Genomic DNA, 20,314 nt, shown 5'->3' with positions numbered 1-20,314 from the left:
TCTAGGGATTTCTATTCCATCTTGAGAAATGCAGAAAGCCTTTTTCTGGGCCGGATGCTTGCTCCTACCACCCCTGCATTTTCTTCCTGTGGGGAGGTCCTCCCTTTATTTGCTGGTACATTGTGCTAGAATCCATTGCCTTCCCCCACCCCCATGCCTCTCCACAGCATCACTGCATCCTTTCAGCACATCCTCTCCTTGTGAGAAAGCAAATCTGACAAAGCACATCAGTCGCTGGGGTTTAACTCTCACCATGGTTTACCCTCGCCAGTTCCTATTGCCTGGTATTATATTAAACACTGTACATTTCTTGGGCCTTGCAATGCTCACAATCTGAGATCTGCACTGTAGTTATCTTGGGCATGTTGTTACATGGCTGAGTTCGGTTTCTGCACGCACCTCCTGAGGTGTGAGGAGATTGAGACACTGCTCCTTCCTGTATCGGCGGAACTAGTAACTCTTTAGTGTGAGGGCGGTGCAGGATTTCTGTGAATGGCAGCTGTGTCCCCAGATGCAATCAATGTTCCAGAAGTTTTCTCCGAGAGCGGTGTTTCTGGGTAGCCCTTACTGCGTAAACTCTGTGTACCTGCTAGAAGTGTTGATGTAGAAAGTCTTTATTTTTACCCGTGCTTCATTTTCCTGAAGCGGGAACATTCCCTTTCTTGTTTGAACAAGTCTGCTCTGTGCATTTGTAGACGAGAATCTTTTTCTAATGTATACTTGTTGTGGATTGATTGGCCACGGCTTGCCATTGATGTATCCACAGATCACCAAGATCTTTAATGTTAATTGTTCATGAGTCGCATAAGGATGAGAGAACTTAATTAAAAATACATTGGGTGTGACGTAGTTTGCAGTTTTTAATTAGTCTTGTAAGATTTAATATACATAGGTGATGTTTGATTTGCTGTGTGTGGGGTATTTTAAATAATAATTCTCATGGAAAGGGTATCCTGTGACTTATAGATATATCTGTAAAACCCTATTCCATGACAGAGTTATTTAAACATTTGAGATTACTCGCACTCTAGTTGGAGTGTGAAAATTTCCTTTGTGCTGCAAAGCAACTTAATGGGTCCCATATTATTTTCTGTCCTGCAGAGAGGGGTGTCCACAATTTGCATAGTGTTCATAGTATTTGTAGTACTAAATCAATGCAATAGCTTGAAAGTTTTAAATGACTGATCTTTTTAACATAGTGTGATTTCTCTTTTTAGATTTACTTTTCCTGAATGCTTTAATGTATACTTTAAAATGCAGGGGTCCTTAACCATCTCTGGCACCATTAATAAGTAGGACACTACCACTCCTGCTATTGCTATCACTGCAGAGATCCTATTGTTTGCGCTTGTCTTTCTGAAAGACCTGTTCATGATGATGTAGGATAATTGTACAGATTAATACTATAAAGTCCTACTATTCCTTCTGCACTGTTTCGCTGCTCGTTATTTACATCAATTTATATAGGACCTACATATTATGCAGGGATTTATAAACTGTATTTAATCATTGATAGCAACCCCAGCGGAGCTTACATTATATATTCCCTGCCGCATGAACACAAGTATTGTCAATTTCGTCAGTAGCCAATTAACCTACCAGTATGTCTTTAGTGCATGGGAGGAACCTGGAGCACCCAGAATGAAACCCACGCAGACACAGAACCCACGGCCCATTTCTAATCCATGTAGCACCCAATGTTGATGAGTGGGAAACTTTATTGAAAAGCGGATTTATTATATAAGTTACAATGGGTTTATTTGCTTTTTGCTGCTTGTGTTTCTCAGATTGCCGAGTTTGTGCCTCTTTCCATCCTGATAGAAAGGTGTTCTATGGTTACACGTGCAGTGTCTTTAGGAGACCTCCCTTCCACAGCAGCTTGCATGTCCAACTGGGCTGGGAAGTTTGAAATTGCAAGTTGATTCTGCTCCCATGTTTAGCAGCTCCATAGCCAAGTGGTAACATGGCTTGCATGTCACTCAGATTGCGTAGGTGAGCAATGCAATCTTCCAGGTGAAGATATTGGCACACTGGCTCTCTTAACCGCGTACCCTGGGGTGACTGACCACTGTTAACAGTATCACACTGGTGTTGTAGGTGGTGAAAGATACGTTAATGTAAAGATTACAGTGTAGAACTCCTTAATCTTGATGTCTGTACAGTAATGTTTTTGTCTTGTCCGTTTCTGTATTACTCTTGTTGTCTGTGCAGTACTTACTATTCTCATGTTTTGTTCCAGGAGCTGGCGGAGGCAATGATATTCAATGGTGTTTTTCTCAGGTGAAGGGAGCAGTGGAGGACGATGTATCAGAAGGTAAAACATTTGCTTCTAGTACATAATGCTCTTAATGGCGAGTGGCTGGCATCTGAATCCTGTATGTTAAATTAGCACTGCCATTAAAATGTTTTTTTTTTTTTTCTCTTTATAAATAAAAGTTAATTTGTTCACTATACTTTGTGCACAGTTTTGAACATATGTAGTGTTGACATAAAGAGCAGATTTAGCCTAAATCCGTATTTTTTTTTTATTATTTATTTATTTATTTATTTTTAAAATCCAGGTTGGTTAGTGTCCAAATCCAACATTGCATGGACGCATCTTAACGCCCCCCGCCCCCCTCCCCCAAACGATTTTACATTATAGTGCAATTGCAGATGTACATATAAGCTTATGTGGGAGTGTTTAGCCATAATCACATATGCAAATGTGTATATTTACAAAGTATGCAATTTTATATGTGTGTATAAGGGCTCTAGACCTGTATGTAGACTAAAATAGTCACAAGCTTGAAATAGCAACTATAATATATTGCATTCATTAATAGAAGTGTAGTAGAAATGTATACTTTGTGACATGATCATACTCGCTAAAGGGCAATACATACCAGCTGCCTTTATATATGTACAATGCCCCTACCTTGAAAGCCAAACACTGGAAATATTTGACATTGCATTTACATTTGCTATGAAGCTGAGTGCAAGCTATTGTTCTCTGTAATCTGCATTTTTGGCTAAGGGTGGATATAAAGAGGCTGCCTGCAGTGTCCTTCAGTGGGATTACTGAAAAGAAGTCTACATTGTGTACCTCCCCATGAACAGAACTTTCTCAAATATATTCAGTTTTAATAAGCTCTTGAAACACTTTAATATATTCATGAATCCTAGTAATAGTTTTTTGTTTTTTTATAAGCCAATGTTTAATTTACATTTTTTTCTTCTGGTCATTTAGATGTATAACATTTATCTCCAAGACTTTAGTAATATATTTTTAAAATACTACTATATATAGTGCTTTATTATTTTTATGTAGTGTTGTTTGCCATTACCAATATGCTACTGTGTAGATGGTGGCGTTTTGGACAGTTAAGCTGGGTACACACTACAGAAATTTCAACCAACTTTTTACGTGAGCGATTTTACATGCGATCGATGTTTCGATCGCTCGGTCCATGGCATGCATACACACTAGTCTTGTTTAGGACGATAAAGGGAAGAGCCGACGTCCTTTTAGCGACTTTTTACAGCTATGTTGTCGTGAGCAATGACTGTAATTTCATACTCACTGTTGTGGATCGGTTGGAAGTTTATACACACTACACAACGGAAACGAGATTGGAACGAAAACGGTACGACCAACCAAATGAGGCGACAATCTCAATTTGGGCAGACTTTCGACCATTGTGTCACTGCACACACTGACCCGACTTTTGAACGAGAGGTCGTATGTCGGCTGATTTAGCCAATTATTGGATGAAAACTGTGTAGTGTGTACCCAGCTTTAGTGTTTGGGTGCAGTCTTCTCTGCTCTAAAATCACAGATTGGAGCTACTGTGTGTAATCCCATACGATCACCCAGAGCGGATCATGACTTTGTAGTGTAAAATAGCAGCTTATGCTGCACAATAAGAAGGTGGACACTGATGAATACACAGGGATCCTCAGTACCTGCCCCTCACCAAACATACAGAATGTTCTGTCTAACAGCTGATGTAAAACATGGTCTGAGGTCTGTTTACTTGTATGTTGCTGATCTATTCTAAAGTGCTGATTCTGTTTTATCAGCAAAAATGCAGTTATTGTTGTAGGATTGATGAAAGCAAACTATGCAGGGGCGGGTGAACAAGTTGCTGCAGCTTATGTTATTCTCTGAAATCAGACTGATTCGCCTATTTTAGTTCTCTAGAATAAACACACATTTTACCTCGACATTAGTTAGTTACATGTGCAATATTCCTTTGTTTTCTAGAAGTTATTGTATTTTCTCTCTAATTGTCAATCCCTGCTATGGAAAGGGGAGGGGTGTGTTGGTGTTATCGCTATAGAGGGCAGCACATGCATAGTTGTTACCCCTTTAAGGGACCCGCAAATTCAGTCACCACATCAGTGCAGGGCTTTGATGGACAGTTCTGCTGGGAAAGTGTTGTCTACCAGGAAGCCATCTTTGACCGGAGTCGGCTGTGTGATCAAGCAGCGAAACGGCCGACTCCAGCTAATGCTGAAACACCACTGAGCCCATAGCTAGCATCAAGTCTTCTCAGTGACGTCATGCACAGCGGTAGGAGCAGAGTGAGAGGTAGATGTTTGAGGACAGACTGATTAAAACAAAATCCTAGCAAAGTGATCCATACATACTGTTCGTTTTAATAATACACTGTTTAAACAACCCATGTATTTGAATCTACCAATCTGCACATAGCATATTTGTGTAACACATTTGAAAACAACAAATGAATTACTTGGGTGCATGGCGTTTTAGGCTTCTGTGCGCTTCCTCATTCCAGATTAAGCCATTACATGATCCTCCGTCCCACAGTTTCAGCTACGTGGTAACAGGGAGCATTCTGGGGGAGACTTGTTACTATATCAGGCATTTTACTTCAGTATTACACCCACATTTCCATTCTATTGCATTGTTCTTCTTTGCCGCTAAATATCTATACTTTACTACATGTTTTATTGGCCTTTGTACCAGTTCCACGTATTATTAGCCCTTTGGTGACCACTACCTCTGAATCACTGCAGATGTGAACAAGCTCTCGCTGTTCTGTTACTTGTCTTCTTTTTACTGCCACAGCCCCTGCATCAGATGTGTCCAGACTTGTAACCAGCTCACTGACGTATTTCTTGCTGTTTATGCTATTCTCTTGGAGAAATACAAGTCTATATATTTCATACGGGCTAGTCATACATTTTAATTAAACAAAGCCACCGAAATCTAACATCATGGCTTAGTGTTGTAATTTCACTGCACCGCATATATTTTTAACTTTAAAATTGATTATAGATTTTATCAATAATTCTGTATAGATTTTCTTTGCATTAATTAAAGGGGAAAATCTTTTAGATGTATTATGTGTCGCTATTGTTCTTGGGATAGGTTTGTAAAGTATGCGTGTGCAATTTAAACCCTTTTCTCCATAATATATAATTTTTTTTACCACTGGCACAACAGCAAAGAGTATATAATCTAGTGGAAGTAGACTGAGATGTGTGCTGAACCATCTTTTGTTTTGCCCAACAATGGCTGAGTATGAATGGAGCGGTAACCTCTAGTTCCTTGCTGCATGTGATTGCTGTGTTAATGCCCAATGGAGCAGAGGATGCTGGGACGGCTAAGGATGCAGCTAGAGAAGTGATGGAGGCAACCTGTGTCTTGTGATTATTTTACTGCTATTGGCACAGGAGGAAGACTGCAAGTGATGTCATTTCCACTGTCTATACTGAGTGCAGGTTGATGTAGGAAATAATTGTTCTTAGGCAATATGGGTGTGCTCAAGTATTTGTTCCGTCCCTATATGTATGATTTCATCTGTTTCAAATTTCTTTGTTTGAATAGATTAAAAGATAGACTTAAACTCAATAGGACAAAAGCACAACTGTTTTCCATAGACTGAGCTATGCATTTATTCATTTTTTTGGACACAGTACTTGTGTGTTCTACACCAACTTCTTATGTATAAATCTGTTAAACAGAATGCTGTGCCTATGCTTCTTTATGCAATTGTGATAACATTATATTAGTTTCCAGCAGCTTGTTTCAGCATGTAAACTGTCAACAAATCTTTCCATAGAGATTTTTTTTTTTACTGTAGAATAAACTGTTAAAGACAAAAAACCTTATTCTTTTCTCACCAAAAATATCCAGTCCTACATTCTGTATATTATTTTAAATCCTCTACACTACTAAAACAGGAATTACATTTTATTGAATTCTTGCTGAAATAGGCACCAAAACTTACCCTACCCCCCACCCCAAATTAGTGTTCAGTTCTGTGACAGCACAAAGTACCGTTTGAGGGATATTGCGGTGTTGAGGCGTAAAGTAGTGTAAAATTGGGGGATATATGAACAAATATATGAACATAAGGGTGATTGAGTATAAGGAAACTATTGTTTTTTTTTATTATTATTATTTTATGTGTTCTAGCACCTTAAATGGTTTACCTGTCACCTACACTCAGTGTTGGCAGCCATTATGAGCCAATATCCATGAGAACGCAACATATCCATTCACAAGGAGCTAGTGACATCCCTGAGGCACCAGGCATTTGGTTAAGTGACTTTTACATAAATACGGGTTCAGACCACAAAAGACCGCTTCCACTGCGCCAGTTATTGGTACACTTTAACAGTTATGGTCCAAAGACATGGCCTTTATGTAGTACGCCCTATAAGATAATAAATGAAAATAAATTGTTTTGCCAATAAAAATGACTGATTTCAAAGCCCTCAGATGTTTAGACTTGAACACATCAGTTTCATTTTATATATATATATATATATATATCTCCAAATCCATAAAATGATCTGCAGGGATAATGTAGAGAGGAGTATTTGTGTGGGATTTTTCACCTGAGCTGGTGATCACTTTGGCATTTTGCTGGATAACTTGGTTTTTTTCCACCCAGAAGTGAACTCCCAGACCAGTTTTTCCAGACCTGCCTTCACAAGTTTGGATTTTACAGCCTTTCAGTGGCAGGTTAGACTGTGTGCGTGCTTGTGTGAGATGCAGCTGTGTAGCATGCTATGTGTGTTTATCTTAACAGCTGTTGTGATGGCACAAGGTTTTAATGTCATAGCCTGACCTCCTGCAGACTGCTGCACATCTGTGTGTAGTGTCAGTGAGACTTGTATCTGGTATCAGAGTGTAATGATGGAGTCTTGTGGAAACATCAGACCATTACCTATGTGTAATGTGAGATTATACTCTCTCCCTCACAGTATGTGAGCGGTAATATTAGCTTGTTCAGCTGTTTTGAAACTCTGTCCTGACGTTTAGTTAAATGGGACTGTTGAACCTTTATTGTTCAATCCATTTGCATAGTGGAGATGGATTCTCCTAGAGGAGTTGTCGTTCTGTAAGAGATTCACTCCCAAAAATTATTTATTGTCTTGATTTCTAGTGTAAATTATAAGGATATATAAGTTACATGTACAAGACCAAATATGTAGTACACTGAATCCAGTAGACAAAAGATTAATGAGGTGTGAATAAGTAGTATTTATTTCTGCAATGTTTTGAGCTGGTCCAGATCTTTCTCGAGCATAAATTCTAATGATGCAAATAAAGGTAAATGTCATTAAATCGCAGTGACAAGATGTACATCATACAGGAGTAATGTACGCGTCACATGACCAATCAAACCAAACACACAGGTGTAATGAAAAAGATAAGCGATTGTTAATACCTTTTTTGTTTTTATTTAAACCCATTATATCTGTAGTCTTCATTATATGGACCGGAATGGAAACTCTGCCACTGCTAATATGGCGTCACTGTGCGCAGCTTTTCATAATATAGACTAAGAAGAAGAAAAAACAAAACAAAAACAACAAACCTTCAATATTGTAATTTTGTATTTGCTTATAGTTGTTCTAAAACAAACATAGTTTGCTGGGTTTGTAAAGAGAAGAGAAAAAACAATGAGAAAATACACGGACTATAGATCTTTTCTTACATCATGGAATCAAATTGGAATTATTCAGAAACACAAAATACTGTAATGTATAAAAAAAAAAATCTCCTAAAACATTCCAATGAAAACACAATGATTGCTTACATTAGTATTCACTCCCTTATTTTATTTTTTTTGTAGTTAAGCTGCTTCATTGTGGCTTTTCCTTTGGGTCCTTGTAATAGACCTCTTCTCCCAAGAACTAGGTATCTTGCAGCCTGCGAAATGTTATTCTCCCAGTATTATCCCGTATCTTGCTTTGTCCATTCTGCCCTCTTATTTTACTGAGTTTTACAGTCCCCGAAGCAGAAAATCATCCCGGCAGTATTTTGCTTCTGTCACCATGCCTGACGGTACAGATAGTGTTTGGGTTCAGGCTCAATGTGCCAAAACTAGTGCCTAGCCTTAAGGCCAGCGGTCAAGGAGGTGGTCCACCTTTTTTTAAATTGCAGATTTGTAAGGTGCCAGGGAGGACTGTGACATTATCAGATTTGCCATATGTGCTACCATACAAGTACCCTTCTCCACGTATGATCTGCTTTTAAGAACTGCCTGTTTTATACAAAACAAATTTACATTTGTGCTACATTGTCTCCATTTCTTTATGATGAACAAGGCCGTGCTCCACAGGATATTTAAGTCTTTCTAGTCTTCTTATATCCTTCCCTTGATTAGTGAAAGTTGCTAAAACAAACAAACAAAAAACCCTTTCACCCATATACTGGTAAGGCGTGTGACATTTTTAGGCATAGTACATGTGACACTTCATTTGTAGTTTACTTAAGTGCCAGTGTGGCATGCTTTACATTGCAGAAAGGGGTAAAAGAAAGGAATTGCCGAATCCCTCTCATTTCATCATGAAACATTTTATTTCCCAGCTTCATTCAGTTTTACACTCTTGAACATGTTCCCATCCAAGCAGCAGTAGGACAGTTATGACTGTCCTAATATGATCTGATGCCGATCTGTGAAGCGGTCTGTCATTCTGTGTCTATTTTTGCTATGGAAACCTTCCGCATAGTGGTGTGAGAGAGCAGGTTATCTAGTGACCTGTTATTCATGTGTAGTATTCCGCTCAATAGTGCACAGACTTTGATATATATTAATATCAAGTAGTGTCTTTATTTTAAGATAATGAAGAAAAGCTGGTCCATACTCTGCAGACTTTACCCCCGAAAGGGTTTTCTCGTACCTGTCATGCAAATGCCTGTTTGCATTGTCAGCTATAAATGTTTATCACCATTTATTTATATAATACAGTCAATATTTCATAATTCAAATCAGTCCCTGCAGCATTAAAGCTTACAGTCTTAAATTCCCTTCCACACACATACACACTAGGGTTTATTTTATTTTTTTCTTGGCAGCCTTTTAACCTACCAGTGTTTTTGGATTGTGGGATGAAATTGGTGGACTTGAAGGAAACCTACGCAAACACGGGGAGAACATGCAATCTCCCCACAGATAGATAGGGGCTCTGGTTGGAAGTAAACCAGTGCTGTGCGATGGTAACCACTGTGCCTCCATACCATTATTCAGACTATTCTATAAATCTAAAGCTGTCTCAGTCATAAATGCCTTGGGCATCTTTTAAATAGGTTATTGGTGTGGGCAGAAGTTCCTGTGACACTGAGCTCATGCGATCAAGGAAACAATGTACTGAAAGCAGATGACAGCTTGATGGTGTTGCAGGAAGTTTGTCCTGCCAGTCAACGGGATGTTTGCGCACTCATTAATACTGCTGAATATTCATAGCTGCCCAGATGAAGGCTGACTTTTATATAGGTCACAGAAATCTAAGGTGATCTATAATAATAATTGTAATACTTTGCATTAGAATGCTTATTCCTTATAATACACTAGTTTTCTTTCTGAACGCACTGAAGCCATGACATTAGAACTCGCTGTTTATAAGTAAAGACCTCAGAAATAAGAGTAGGTAAATATCATATATATTTATTTTTTTACTGGCTTGAATATATAGTATGATTTGTGTATTCTAGAATAACGCGTAAGCTAAGCACCGCAGACTCTCTGACGTGAAATGTTGATTGCTCTTCTGCACCCCTTAATCATCAAATCAAGGCATGTCTATTATTTAGGACCCAGATAAATTTGCAAACCTTTCTATATGTCCCAGTCTATATATGCAGCTAGTATTGGATAGTACAGTATGAGTGCCAATGTGGCAGTGCCTCCACCTCCTCCGTGTGAGACCCCAGAACATGTGGTGCCTGCACCCTAGACAAGACAGATACAAGGGGATCACGGCTCCCCTGTTGCTATGCCTCTAGTTGTGATCTAACTCCACTGCACTATTGATATTCCGTCTCCGCTCCTCCTGTATTTCCCAGTCACTATAGTGACTAGTTTGCTGAGTCCTGCCTTACATGTCTGCTAGGCAGTTTATACCATCCCTAAAGCACTTGTGTGTCCAAATAGACAGCAGCCAGGCATGTACTCGGTACTCCTCAGCAGCACCACATATGAAGACAAATACTTTTTGTTTGTTTTTTTGTTTTTTTATTATTATATCTTGTAACGCTTGTTTAAAATACCTGTTGATGTTATTACAGAGTGGTGTCTCTTTGATCTAAATGTAACTTATTATTGTGATTGTGGGTAATGTGCAGCCCTTTTTCAGGATAGAGGGCCAGCTATGCTACCCCTGAAGTGCATCAGGTTGCCTCTCACTGAAGAAGTGTCCCGGTTATCTTGCATTATGATATACATGTGGTTTATCTCCTGGTTGTGCAGCACTAACACAGGGGATAAAACTTGTGTGTTGTGTACCTAGAGTTGAACGGAGAGAACTGTTTTGTGTCGCTACACATTGTGCGCAAATATTACTTGAGCATGTAGTCTGAGCAAAAGGTGTCGTGTACAAGTTAGACTAGAATGAATAATTAGAATGCTTGGAAGTCATATGGCCATGTGGAGGCAGAGAGAAACCCGGTATTATGTATAGAGCTTTATTTGTCAGGTCTGTTAATAATGTACTCCTATTTTTTTTATATTGGTTAACTTGCTTCAGATTATCCCTAAAGATCCAGGTCTATAACCAGGTGGTTATTTCCTGTTACTGTTCCGAGTTTAAGTAAAGATTGTCTTCAGATCAGTATGTAGTTCTAGATGGAATGGAGTAGGATAAAATCCAAAATATTATTCGCCTACACTCTGGCAATTCAGCGGATCCCCCATTGCCTGCAACAGTCATACACAGAGGGGCCCCTACTACTACCACTTGTCTGATTCAAACAGGCACCTGTATTATCAATGTACCTTTGTGTGAACTTTATGGGGGAGGGCTTTAACAATCCACCTGTTGGTTTTAAAAAAAGAAACAAAAGCTTGTCTGAGCATGAGAGAGGGTCACCTGTGTTAGACTGCTACATTCATCAGAGGAAAAAACACAAAAATTATAGTATTGCCAGAGTGCAGATGAATAAGACTGTGTATCTACGTCTTGAATGACTGAAGGCAGCCAGCGCTAGGCATGAATTGATGTGTGCTGTATAAAGTTGTCTTTCCACATATAAACATATCAACATATGTCAAACCCTTCTGTCATTACAGCTGATATCATATCTACAGTAGAGTTTAATCATTCTGGAGAATTATTAGCCACTGGAGATAAAGGAGGACGAGTGGTCATTTTCCAGCAGGAGGTTAGTATGATCTGAAATGCTGCACCTTTTTGATCGGTATTCCCTAAAGCTACTTTCCTGGGTCTTTAACCCCCTTGGCCTGGACCCAAAACATGGCTGGCCCATAGTATTATCGGTGGTTTGCCATGATCCTCTTTAGTAGTATTATAATAGTTTGTGCAAAATTCTAATTGCCTAGATTATATTATCATTAATATACTTGAATAGACAACATAAGTACAGTATAATTGATGCATATGGGTGTTTAAAAGATAACTGATTTGTATGTAAACCTTCTATTTAGAAATTATGCTGTTGTGATTGGTTTCTCTCACTTCACCGAGCTCGTAGAGTTTGCTTGATGCCTACACCAGCTGAAGGCCCCTTATAGCCTACATTGTGTCATTTTGTGTGTATGTATGTATGTATGTATGTATGTATGTATGTATGTTTACCCACTGAATGTCACTGAAACATGGACAGGCCTACTTAGACCAGTGCTTATATCTGGGAGGACCTCCCTGATTATAACCCCTCCACGATCTGGAACTGCAGTGATTATGGTAAGTGATCAGCACTGTCTTCAGTGTCTTGTACAAAACGACAGGCGTTCCCAGGCTCATAGCTGGTAGTTTTCTTATTACACCTTACAATGCATTTTAATTCCAACAGTCGTCATTGTTTTATACAAGTCAGCTACTGCCACCTAGGGGTCATCAGAAAGTGCACACATAATTGTGGATGGGGATAGTTTGAAGTTGAATGTAAAAGCATGGATTCTTCAGATGGCATTGAATTGTTCCTCTATGCTGTTCTTTGCAGAGTAAGAGCCCGTATCACAGAGGGGAATATAGTGTCTATAGCACTTTTCAGAGCCACGAGCCTGAATTTGACTACTTGAAGAGTTTAGAAATTGAAGAGAAGATCAATAAGATCCGATGGTTACCACAGAAGAATGCAGCACAGTTCCTGTTGTCTACAAATGGTGAGCTGTTTTTGTTTATATTTGTATTGCTGACTTAAAGGCTATGCGCTGCAGGCAAGCAAATTGCTTTTGCTGGGTACAGTCATCACTGTTAGACTGGATATCGCAATCAATTACTTGGCGCTTGGATTTCTGTCACTTGTTTTAACAGAAGAGGCACTGGAGATGTTGGAGTGTATGCAGTGCTATTTGTGGCGTCAACATAATAAGATTGACTTTTTTCCGCAGATAAAACTATCAAGCTGTGGAAAATCAGTGAACGTGACAAAAGACCAGAGGGTTACAACCTTAAGGAGGAAAATGGGAGATATAGGGATCCAACCACTGTGACCACGCTCAGGGTAAGTTCTCCACTTTTCCTCCATCTGTAGTTATAACTTCCAGTATAACAATTCAGTACCAATACTGCTTCTACAATATGACGACTCCTTCTGCGTTGGAGGCTCAATTCTTTATTTTCTTTTGTTGAAGGTGCCAGTATTCCGCCCCATGGACCTGATGGTTGAAGCAAGTCCACGTAGGATATTTGCCAACGCTCACACGTATCACATCAATTCTATCTCTGTCAACAGTGACTATGAGACTTACTTGTCGGCAGACGACCTACGTGTCAACCTTTGGCATTTGGAGATCACAGACAGGAGCTTTAGTATCCTTCAATACTTTTGACAGTGGTTTTTAAAAAAAAAAATTACGTGGATTTTTGTGAAAAATGGAAATTATCCAAACATGGTTTAATTTAGGCTCTTTTCAATTTGTTTATAATTATGCTATTTATATTACTGATCATAGGTGAGAATTTGAAATTGCAAGGTGATGTCACTTTCTGCACTTTGACCCGTTCACAATTATCTTCCAGTGTATATCAACATAATTAGGGTGAAGACTTTGCAACCTAAGAGTGTATGGCAGGGTTGTCCAACCCGCGGGCCGAATGCGGCCCAGCACGCCTGTAAATGTGGCCCAGAAGGAGTTTTGGTTATGGCAAGGGGGCAGCACTGTTAATGGAAAAAAAAATCCTGCAAAAATAAGAAAAGAAAATACTTACCTTGCGGTCACGTCAGCTGGTACTCCGGCTCCCTTCCTTGTCTCCTCCGTGCGGTGCTCACAGTGAATGTCGGGCGTGATGTCATCACGCCCAACATCCATTGCGGCGCGCAGCACAGAGGAGTCACCCGCGCGAGAAGAACAATCGGCAGCACAGAATTGGAGACAAAAAGAGAAGAGGACAGGAGAACAAGCCGATTAAAAGGTAAGTTAAGGGGGATTTTTTTTTATTATTTCAAGGGACGCTGACCAGTGAATAAAAGTCACCTGGTCCTGGAGCATCATGGACCTTATCTCCCTGCTACATACTTCTACTTGTAATACTAATGGGGCATTATATATTATTCTCTTTGGCCCATTATAAGTTGTTATCCCTTAACTAACATAGTGGTGTAATTAGCAAAACAGGTCACAATTTGGGGTCACAGTGATGTATATGTCAGGTACCGCAGGCCTGGTCAGGGCACCCTGATATACAATGCCTGGCATAAATGCACTTTATTGATATTGCATCGAAACAATACAAAAAGTGATTATAGTATAATAACTAGAGAGGATTTTTTGAACAGGGCGATTGAAAGGTAAGTATAGGGGGATTTGAAAAAAAGTGATATATATATATATATATATATATATATATATATATATCTATATCACTTTTTTTTTCATATATATATGTTAACTATGTTTTCTATGGTTTTTTTGGATGATCAGCTATCGTTATTGTTAGTGTATCTTATGTGCGGCCCAAACCAACTCCTCGTCTTCCAATGTGGCCCAGGGAAGCTAAAAGGTTGGACACCCCTGGTGTATGGTAAAAAACATTGAAGAATTATTCCCGGTGTATGGGACACAAGTGTGGAGTAGGGGGCCTGTGGTTTGATACTGCTCAGGGCCCATGGTAACTTTGTTCACCACTGTTTACAATCAACATAAAGCATTTAAAAGGAACTCCTTTTGTGCACTGAATGGTTTTTGTCTTGTCGTTTACGTTAAGTCACTACAATTATTTTATAATGGCGAATATTATACTTTTAGCTTTTTTTCATTATCTGATTTCTATCCCAGAATTTTCTGGGGTTTCCAATGTGTAAGTTTCCTGCAAGGGGAAAACTCAATAAATTGGCGAAGGTTGTCATGTTTCATACAGTAAGTATGTTTCATGCGCTGTAATAGTGTTTATGTAGTGATGAAGAACTGGGCTGTTCTCGCGTCCTTTTAAATAACTATGGATTTATTGCTGGGGAAGTTTTCACCAGTTTTGCAATTTTTCTTTTATTATTCTTTGTCCTCCATAATCGTAAAATGTAACTATTATAAAAGTTGAATATGTAGAAAATATTCTAGTTATTGACTACCCGGTGCTCGTAGTCAGCTTGCAGTATTTAGGACACATTAGGAATACATTTTATTTTTCCTCCTCTACACAATCTTTTTTGGTTTAATTCCAGCGAAAACCCTTTATCATAATCTATTTATGTAACCCCACTAATTCTGCAGCGCTGTACAGAGAACTCATTCAGATCAGTCCCTGCCCCATTGGAGCTTACAGTCTAAATTACCTAACATACACACACACACACACAGACAGAGGGAGAGACTAGAGTCAATTTGATAGCCTCCAATTAACCTACCAGTATGTTTTTGGAGTGTGGGAGGAAACCCACGCAAACACGGGGAGAATATACAAACTCCACACAGATAAGGCCATGGTCGGGAATCCAACTCATGAACCCAGTGCTGTAAGGCAGAAGTGCTAACCACTAAGCCACCATTCTGCCACAGATGTGTGTAAGTGACTGATGTGTGTAAGCTCTTCAATCTTATTAAGGTGAGGAAAGCCCTTTTTAGAAATGGGTTCCTGTATCCGGAAAGATAAATAGCGCAGACCGTTAAGATTCTATAGTACGTTTCCTTCACTCCCAGCTCCAGACATCGTAGATATCAAACCTGCCAACATGGAAGAGTTGACAGAGGTGATCACAGCAGCGGAGTTCCACCCACATCACTGCAACACTTTTGTATACAGCAGCAGCAAAGGCACCATCCGTCTGTGTGACATGCGGGAGTCAGCGCTGTGTGATCGCCACTCCAAGTGTAAGTCACCGCGTAACCAATTATTCAGCCGTGAACACACCCTATAGTGCTCCCCTTTTCTACCACTATTATCCTTTCTGTTTTCTGTCCTTTATACAGCAGATCTGTGTAATTATAAGAATTGTGTTTTTGGCTGTGAATTGCAGGTGCCCCCACCCGTCTATTAGTTTTATGTAAGCAGTGTGTAAAGTAGCAATATCTTTATATCCTCAGTGTTCGAAGAGCCGGAAGATCCCAGCAATAGGTCATTCTTCTCCGAGATTATCTCTTCTATATCGGATGTAAAGTTCAGCCACAATGGCAGATACATGATGACCAGGGACTACTTGTCTGTCAAAATCTGGGACTTGAATATGGAAAGCCGTCCGGTGGAAACATATCAGGTGACCATGATATGATAGGAAGCCAGACCGAAAGAAGTCTAGATATAAATACATTTTGTTTGACCTAGACTGGACTGCTAGATCCGCTGTATTAAAGAACTTGGGTGTCTTAGCGGGTTTCTAACTTTCACGGATGTGTTTCCTGAAAATATGAATTACAAGACGGGTGTGTTGCAAAAAGAAAAATATTAGGAACCTCTGTTAAACGGTTGTCTGTAACTACATCGTAGGGATGAGATAAAGATTATGGTCAACACCAGTGGATCCCAAACTGGGTGCCGTGGCTCCCTGGGGTGCCGTGGCCAGGGCTGGTGGTAAGCAAGGCGCGTGACTACTTGGTAATTATTTTGGCTTAGTGGTGCCTTGAAAAAATTATGGAGATCCTAAGGGTGCCTCGAACTAAGAAAGTTTGGGATCCCCTGGTCTACACGGTAGATATAAGTTCTATTTGTGTTGACCAGAAGAAGGCAAAACAAGACCCTGATGCAAAAGTTGACAGTTTAGTTGGGTTGTTGGGGGTGGTGTCCTTACTGACCCCGAAAATGGAAATCTGATAAATCCGCTGTCACTTCTGTTTTCTGTTAATTATAGCTGCACAATTTCTTGTAAGGAACATATTCCTGAAAGCTGGTTTGAGGAGTGGACAGTTCGACCATATGAATATTTACGCTGCTTTGTCTCTGCAGGTACATGAATACCTCAGGAGTAAGCTCTGCTCCTTATACGAGAATGACTGCATCTTTGACAAGTTTGAGTGCTGTTGGAACGGACCTGACAAGTAAGTTTGAGCAGGAGGGATGATGGTTAGTAATAAGACCAGTAACACCTTTCTCACCTGGTGACTGCACCTGATTGGACCAGGTTGCTGACATCATTGGCTGCAGGCTTTTTTTTTTTAATGCTTTGAATATGTCTTCAAGAGTTAAATGGAGGTGGGATTGTGGGGGTGAAATATACTAGTAGAGGTATCTGCTGATAAATAGTATAGGTAAGAAAGGTGTATATGATTTAAAAAAAAAAAAAAAACTAATGAAAGAAAATCCAAGACTGTCCATCACCATTTATTTATATAGCGCCACTAATTCCGCAGCGCTGTACAGAGAACTCATTCACATCAGTCCCTGCTCCATTGGCGCTTACAGTCTAAATTCCCTAACATACACACACACAGACAGAGAGAGAGAGACTAGCGTCAATTTTGATAGCAGCCAATTAACCTACCAGTATGTTTTTGGAGTGTGGGAGGGAACCGGAGCACCCGGAGGAAACCCAACATGGGGAGAACATACAAACTCCACACAGATAAGGCCAGAAAGGGATGTAAACCTCTTCACAATAAAAGTGAACGTTTAATAATGATTACAGCATTAGCTAAAGAATACACCATCATTACTATAGGACCCTACAAACATAGAGCTGGCACCAACCCTTAGAGCAGTGGTTCCCAAACTGTGTGCCTAGGCTCCCTGGGGTGCCTTGGCGGTCTCACAAGGGTGCCTCGGCCAGGGCCAGTGGTAAGCAAGGCGGGGGACTACTTGGTAATTATTTTGGCTTAGGGTGCCTTGAAAAAATTATGGAGGCCCTAAGGGTGCTTTGAACTGAAAAAGTTTGGAATCCACTGCCTTAGAGGGTATAGTACTGATAATTATGTTTGAAAATTCATGTGCTGGGACTGTGTACCCTTCAAGACTGGTATCAAAAATAGCTTGTGGTGGTGACTCGCATTCCTATGTTCACTTATACCACTTTCTGCCTGCAGTGTTGTCATGACCGGCTCCTACAACAACTTCTTCCGAATGTTTGACCGCAGCACCAAACGTGACATAACCCTGGAGGCTTCACGGGAGAACAGCAAGCCACGCATGGTGCTGAAACCACGTAAAGTGTGCGCCAGTGGCAAGCGAAAGAAGGACGAGATCACGGTGGACAGTCTGGACTTCAATAAGAAGATCCTGCATACGGCCTGGCATCCTAAAGAGAACATCATTGCTGTGGCGACCACCAATAACCTGTATATATTCCAGGACCGAGTAAATTAGTACTGGCCTTTTCGTGTGGGACAGTCCTTAGTCCACCTAGTTCCAATAGTCGAGCCTAGAATTCGTACCCTGTTCCAAAACAGAAGAAAACTTCTGACAGTGCGGGAACTTTTGCCAGTCCCTCCCCGTCTGACTTTTCCAGTGTTTAAGGTGCCATCAAATATCCTTTTTATAGCTGCGCGGGGTGAACCCCTGCTCCTGCTGTTTTCTTGCCCTGTGGGGGTAATGGCAGGGTTTACTGTATTTTTTTTGTTTCTTTCTTTTTAACCATCTTGCCTGATGTGTAGACTTATTTTTTTGTCTTTTTTTATTTTGTGATGTCAATTGCAGTACCAGCCTGCACTCTATATGGTTCCTTCTGCAGGGCTGGAGAATGGTGAGGCTGGATTTAATCTCTGTAACCTTATAAATTCTGCCCCTGACCCCCCCCCCCCCCCCCCCCCCCCCTCTTCCAAAGTCGATGATCTTTGTTGTTTTTTCTTTTTTGTTTTTTATTCACTCCAATTTTTCTTTTTTTTCTTTCAAATTTGTATTTCTTTTTCCATGGCTTGTTCGCTTTTTTTGGACGTCCCCCCTTTTCTCTCCCTTGCTGTCTTAGGAATCCATTCTTCCGTACTTCCTATCCCACTTCCTGCTCTTCCTCATCCTACCCTGCGCTGGTGTAAATCCAACCGCTAGAAAGCACACAGGGAAATGGGTTGACCGTAGCAGGGTATGTGGCACGGGGGGGAACAAGGCTATTACTGAGAGTTGTGTCCTGGTCTCTCATTTTAATGATGACCTGACTAATCACTTCTTGCCTTGTCTGGCGCCGAAAAGGGGGAAAAATAAAAGGACTTAAAAATAAAAAAGCCAAAAAACGAAGGATAAAAACTACTGAATAAAAGACAAATGAAAAAAATAAATATTTGTGTGTTAAAGAAATTATTAGACGTATTAACCACTTAATGCATTGTTCATATATTTGGATTAAACAATTTCTCATTCTGTCATAACGTCGGAGGGTAGAGTTTACTAAAACAGGAAAAGTGGAGGTGTTGCCCACAGCAACCAATCAGATTCTAGATATCATTGATTCGAGAATATTACTAGATAAATGATAGCTAGATGCTTGATACTTCCACATTTCCTTTATAAATCTACCCCTTAGTCTCTTTGCAAACAACAATGGGATAGTTTCTCTGCAATTTAACACTTCCATGTGGTACTATACTATGCCATGAACTAATCCTATACATTACTACCACTCACAAGACACTAATTTTATCTAGATTCACTGACCATTGTCCTAGCAATTAAAATGCTAGCAATTTTGTGGGCCAAACCAGTGGTCCTCACAATTCTTCCTATCCATACACTAGAAAATCCTGAGATCACTTTGCTGCAGAGGCAATACCATTTTATAGGCTGGACACACACATATTCAAGAGACCGCTTCTTACCCATTCACTAGGGACTGGTGACATAACTACAGCATTTTGCGCCAAGCACAGTGCCAAGTTTCAGTTTCTTATTGGTGTATGAAGCAGTTATTACAAATATCAACATGGAATAATATAAATTGTGTGGACTCACATTGTACCAGAAGAGGCAGATGATATCTTACATAAACAGAATGAGAGACTAAAAGATGTCGGGTGAAAGGACGCTTCTTCCAGGATCAGCTTACTGTCCACTTATGTAATGGGAGACTGTTCATCATCACCATTTATTTATATAGCGCCACTGATTCCGCAGCGCTGTACAGAGAACTCATTCACATCAGACTGTTACAGAGAAGGGAATTAGGTGCAGTGATTAGAAATGCTTTTCCATTTATTGCTATGATGTTGCTGTTCCAGGAGGTAGTGTCTCAAGTTCAAGCAGATCTCTTGATGGAGAGCAGTTAGGAGGACCCAGAGAAGAGAGCAGAATAGTCAACCTCTGTTATTGGTGGACAGTTATGAATACTAGTGCAAAGGAAAAATGTGGTGTTGCCCCCAGCAACCAACTACTTCATGTTTAGAAAACCTTCTGTGTGTAACACTAAATATGACATATACATATCCCAGACTTGAGCTTAAGTAGCATTAAGATTAAGCATGTATTTACTGTAAACACAGTCTGTGTGCACCCTGGTGCTGTCAGCTAGCTCTGCTGCGATGATTGTAGCCATTGTTGC

At 40.0% G+C, this 20,314-nt stretch overlaps 1 protein-coding gene across 3 annotated transcripts in view; it reads left to right on the top strand.

Moving 5' to 3' along the window:
- Nucleotides 1-19,058, top strand: part of PPP2R2A (protein phosphatase 2 regulatory subunit Balpha) — a 20,919-nt gene extending 1,861 nt beyond the window's left edge. Inside the window, exons 1-10 of one of the 3 annotated variants that reach the window (XM_075207183.1) lie at nucleotides 239-284; nucleotides 2,240-2,314; nucleotides 11,532-11,623; nucleotides 12,425-12,587; nucleotides 12,816-12,928; nucleotides 13,059-13,236; nucleotides 15,567-15,731; nucleotides 15,945-16,114; nucleotides 16,801-16,892; nucleotides 17,874-19,058. In XM_075207183.1, the coding sequence (XP_075063284.1) occupies nucleotides 254-284; nucleotides 2,240-2,314; nucleotides 11,532-11,623; nucleotides 12,425-12,587; nucleotides 12,816-12,928; nucleotides 13,059-13,236; nucleotides 15,567-15,731; nucleotides 15,945-16,114; nucleotides 16,801-16,892; nucleotides 17,874-18,153 (1,359 nt within the window). In that variant the 5' untranslated portion in view covers nucleotides 239-253 and the 3' untranslated portion in view covers nucleotides 18,154-19,058. Of the gene's footprint in view, nucleotides 1-238; nucleotides 285-475; nucleotides 558-2,239; nucleotides 2,315-11,531; nucleotides 11,624-12,424; nucleotides 12,588-12,815; nucleotides 12,929-13,058; nucleotides 13,237-15,566; nucleotides 15,732-15,944; nucleotides 16,115-16,800; nucleotides 16,893-17,873 lie in introns of those variants that run through there. The other 2 variants (XM_075207185.1, XM_075207184.1) reach the window with 2 other exon arrangements.
- Nucleotides 19,059-20,314: the final 1,256 nt, after the last annotated feature.

Source organism: Mixophyes fleayi, chromosome 4 (genome assembly GCF_038048845.1).
Source record: "Mixophyes fleayi isolate aMixFle1 chromosome 4, aMixFle1.hap1, whole genome shotgun sequence".
Taxonomy (NCBI): Eukaryota; Metazoa; Chordata; class Amphibia; order Anura; family Limnodynastidae; genus Mixophyes; species Mixophyes fleayi.
This window is presented reverse-complemented; position numbering and strand designations above follow the sequence as displayed.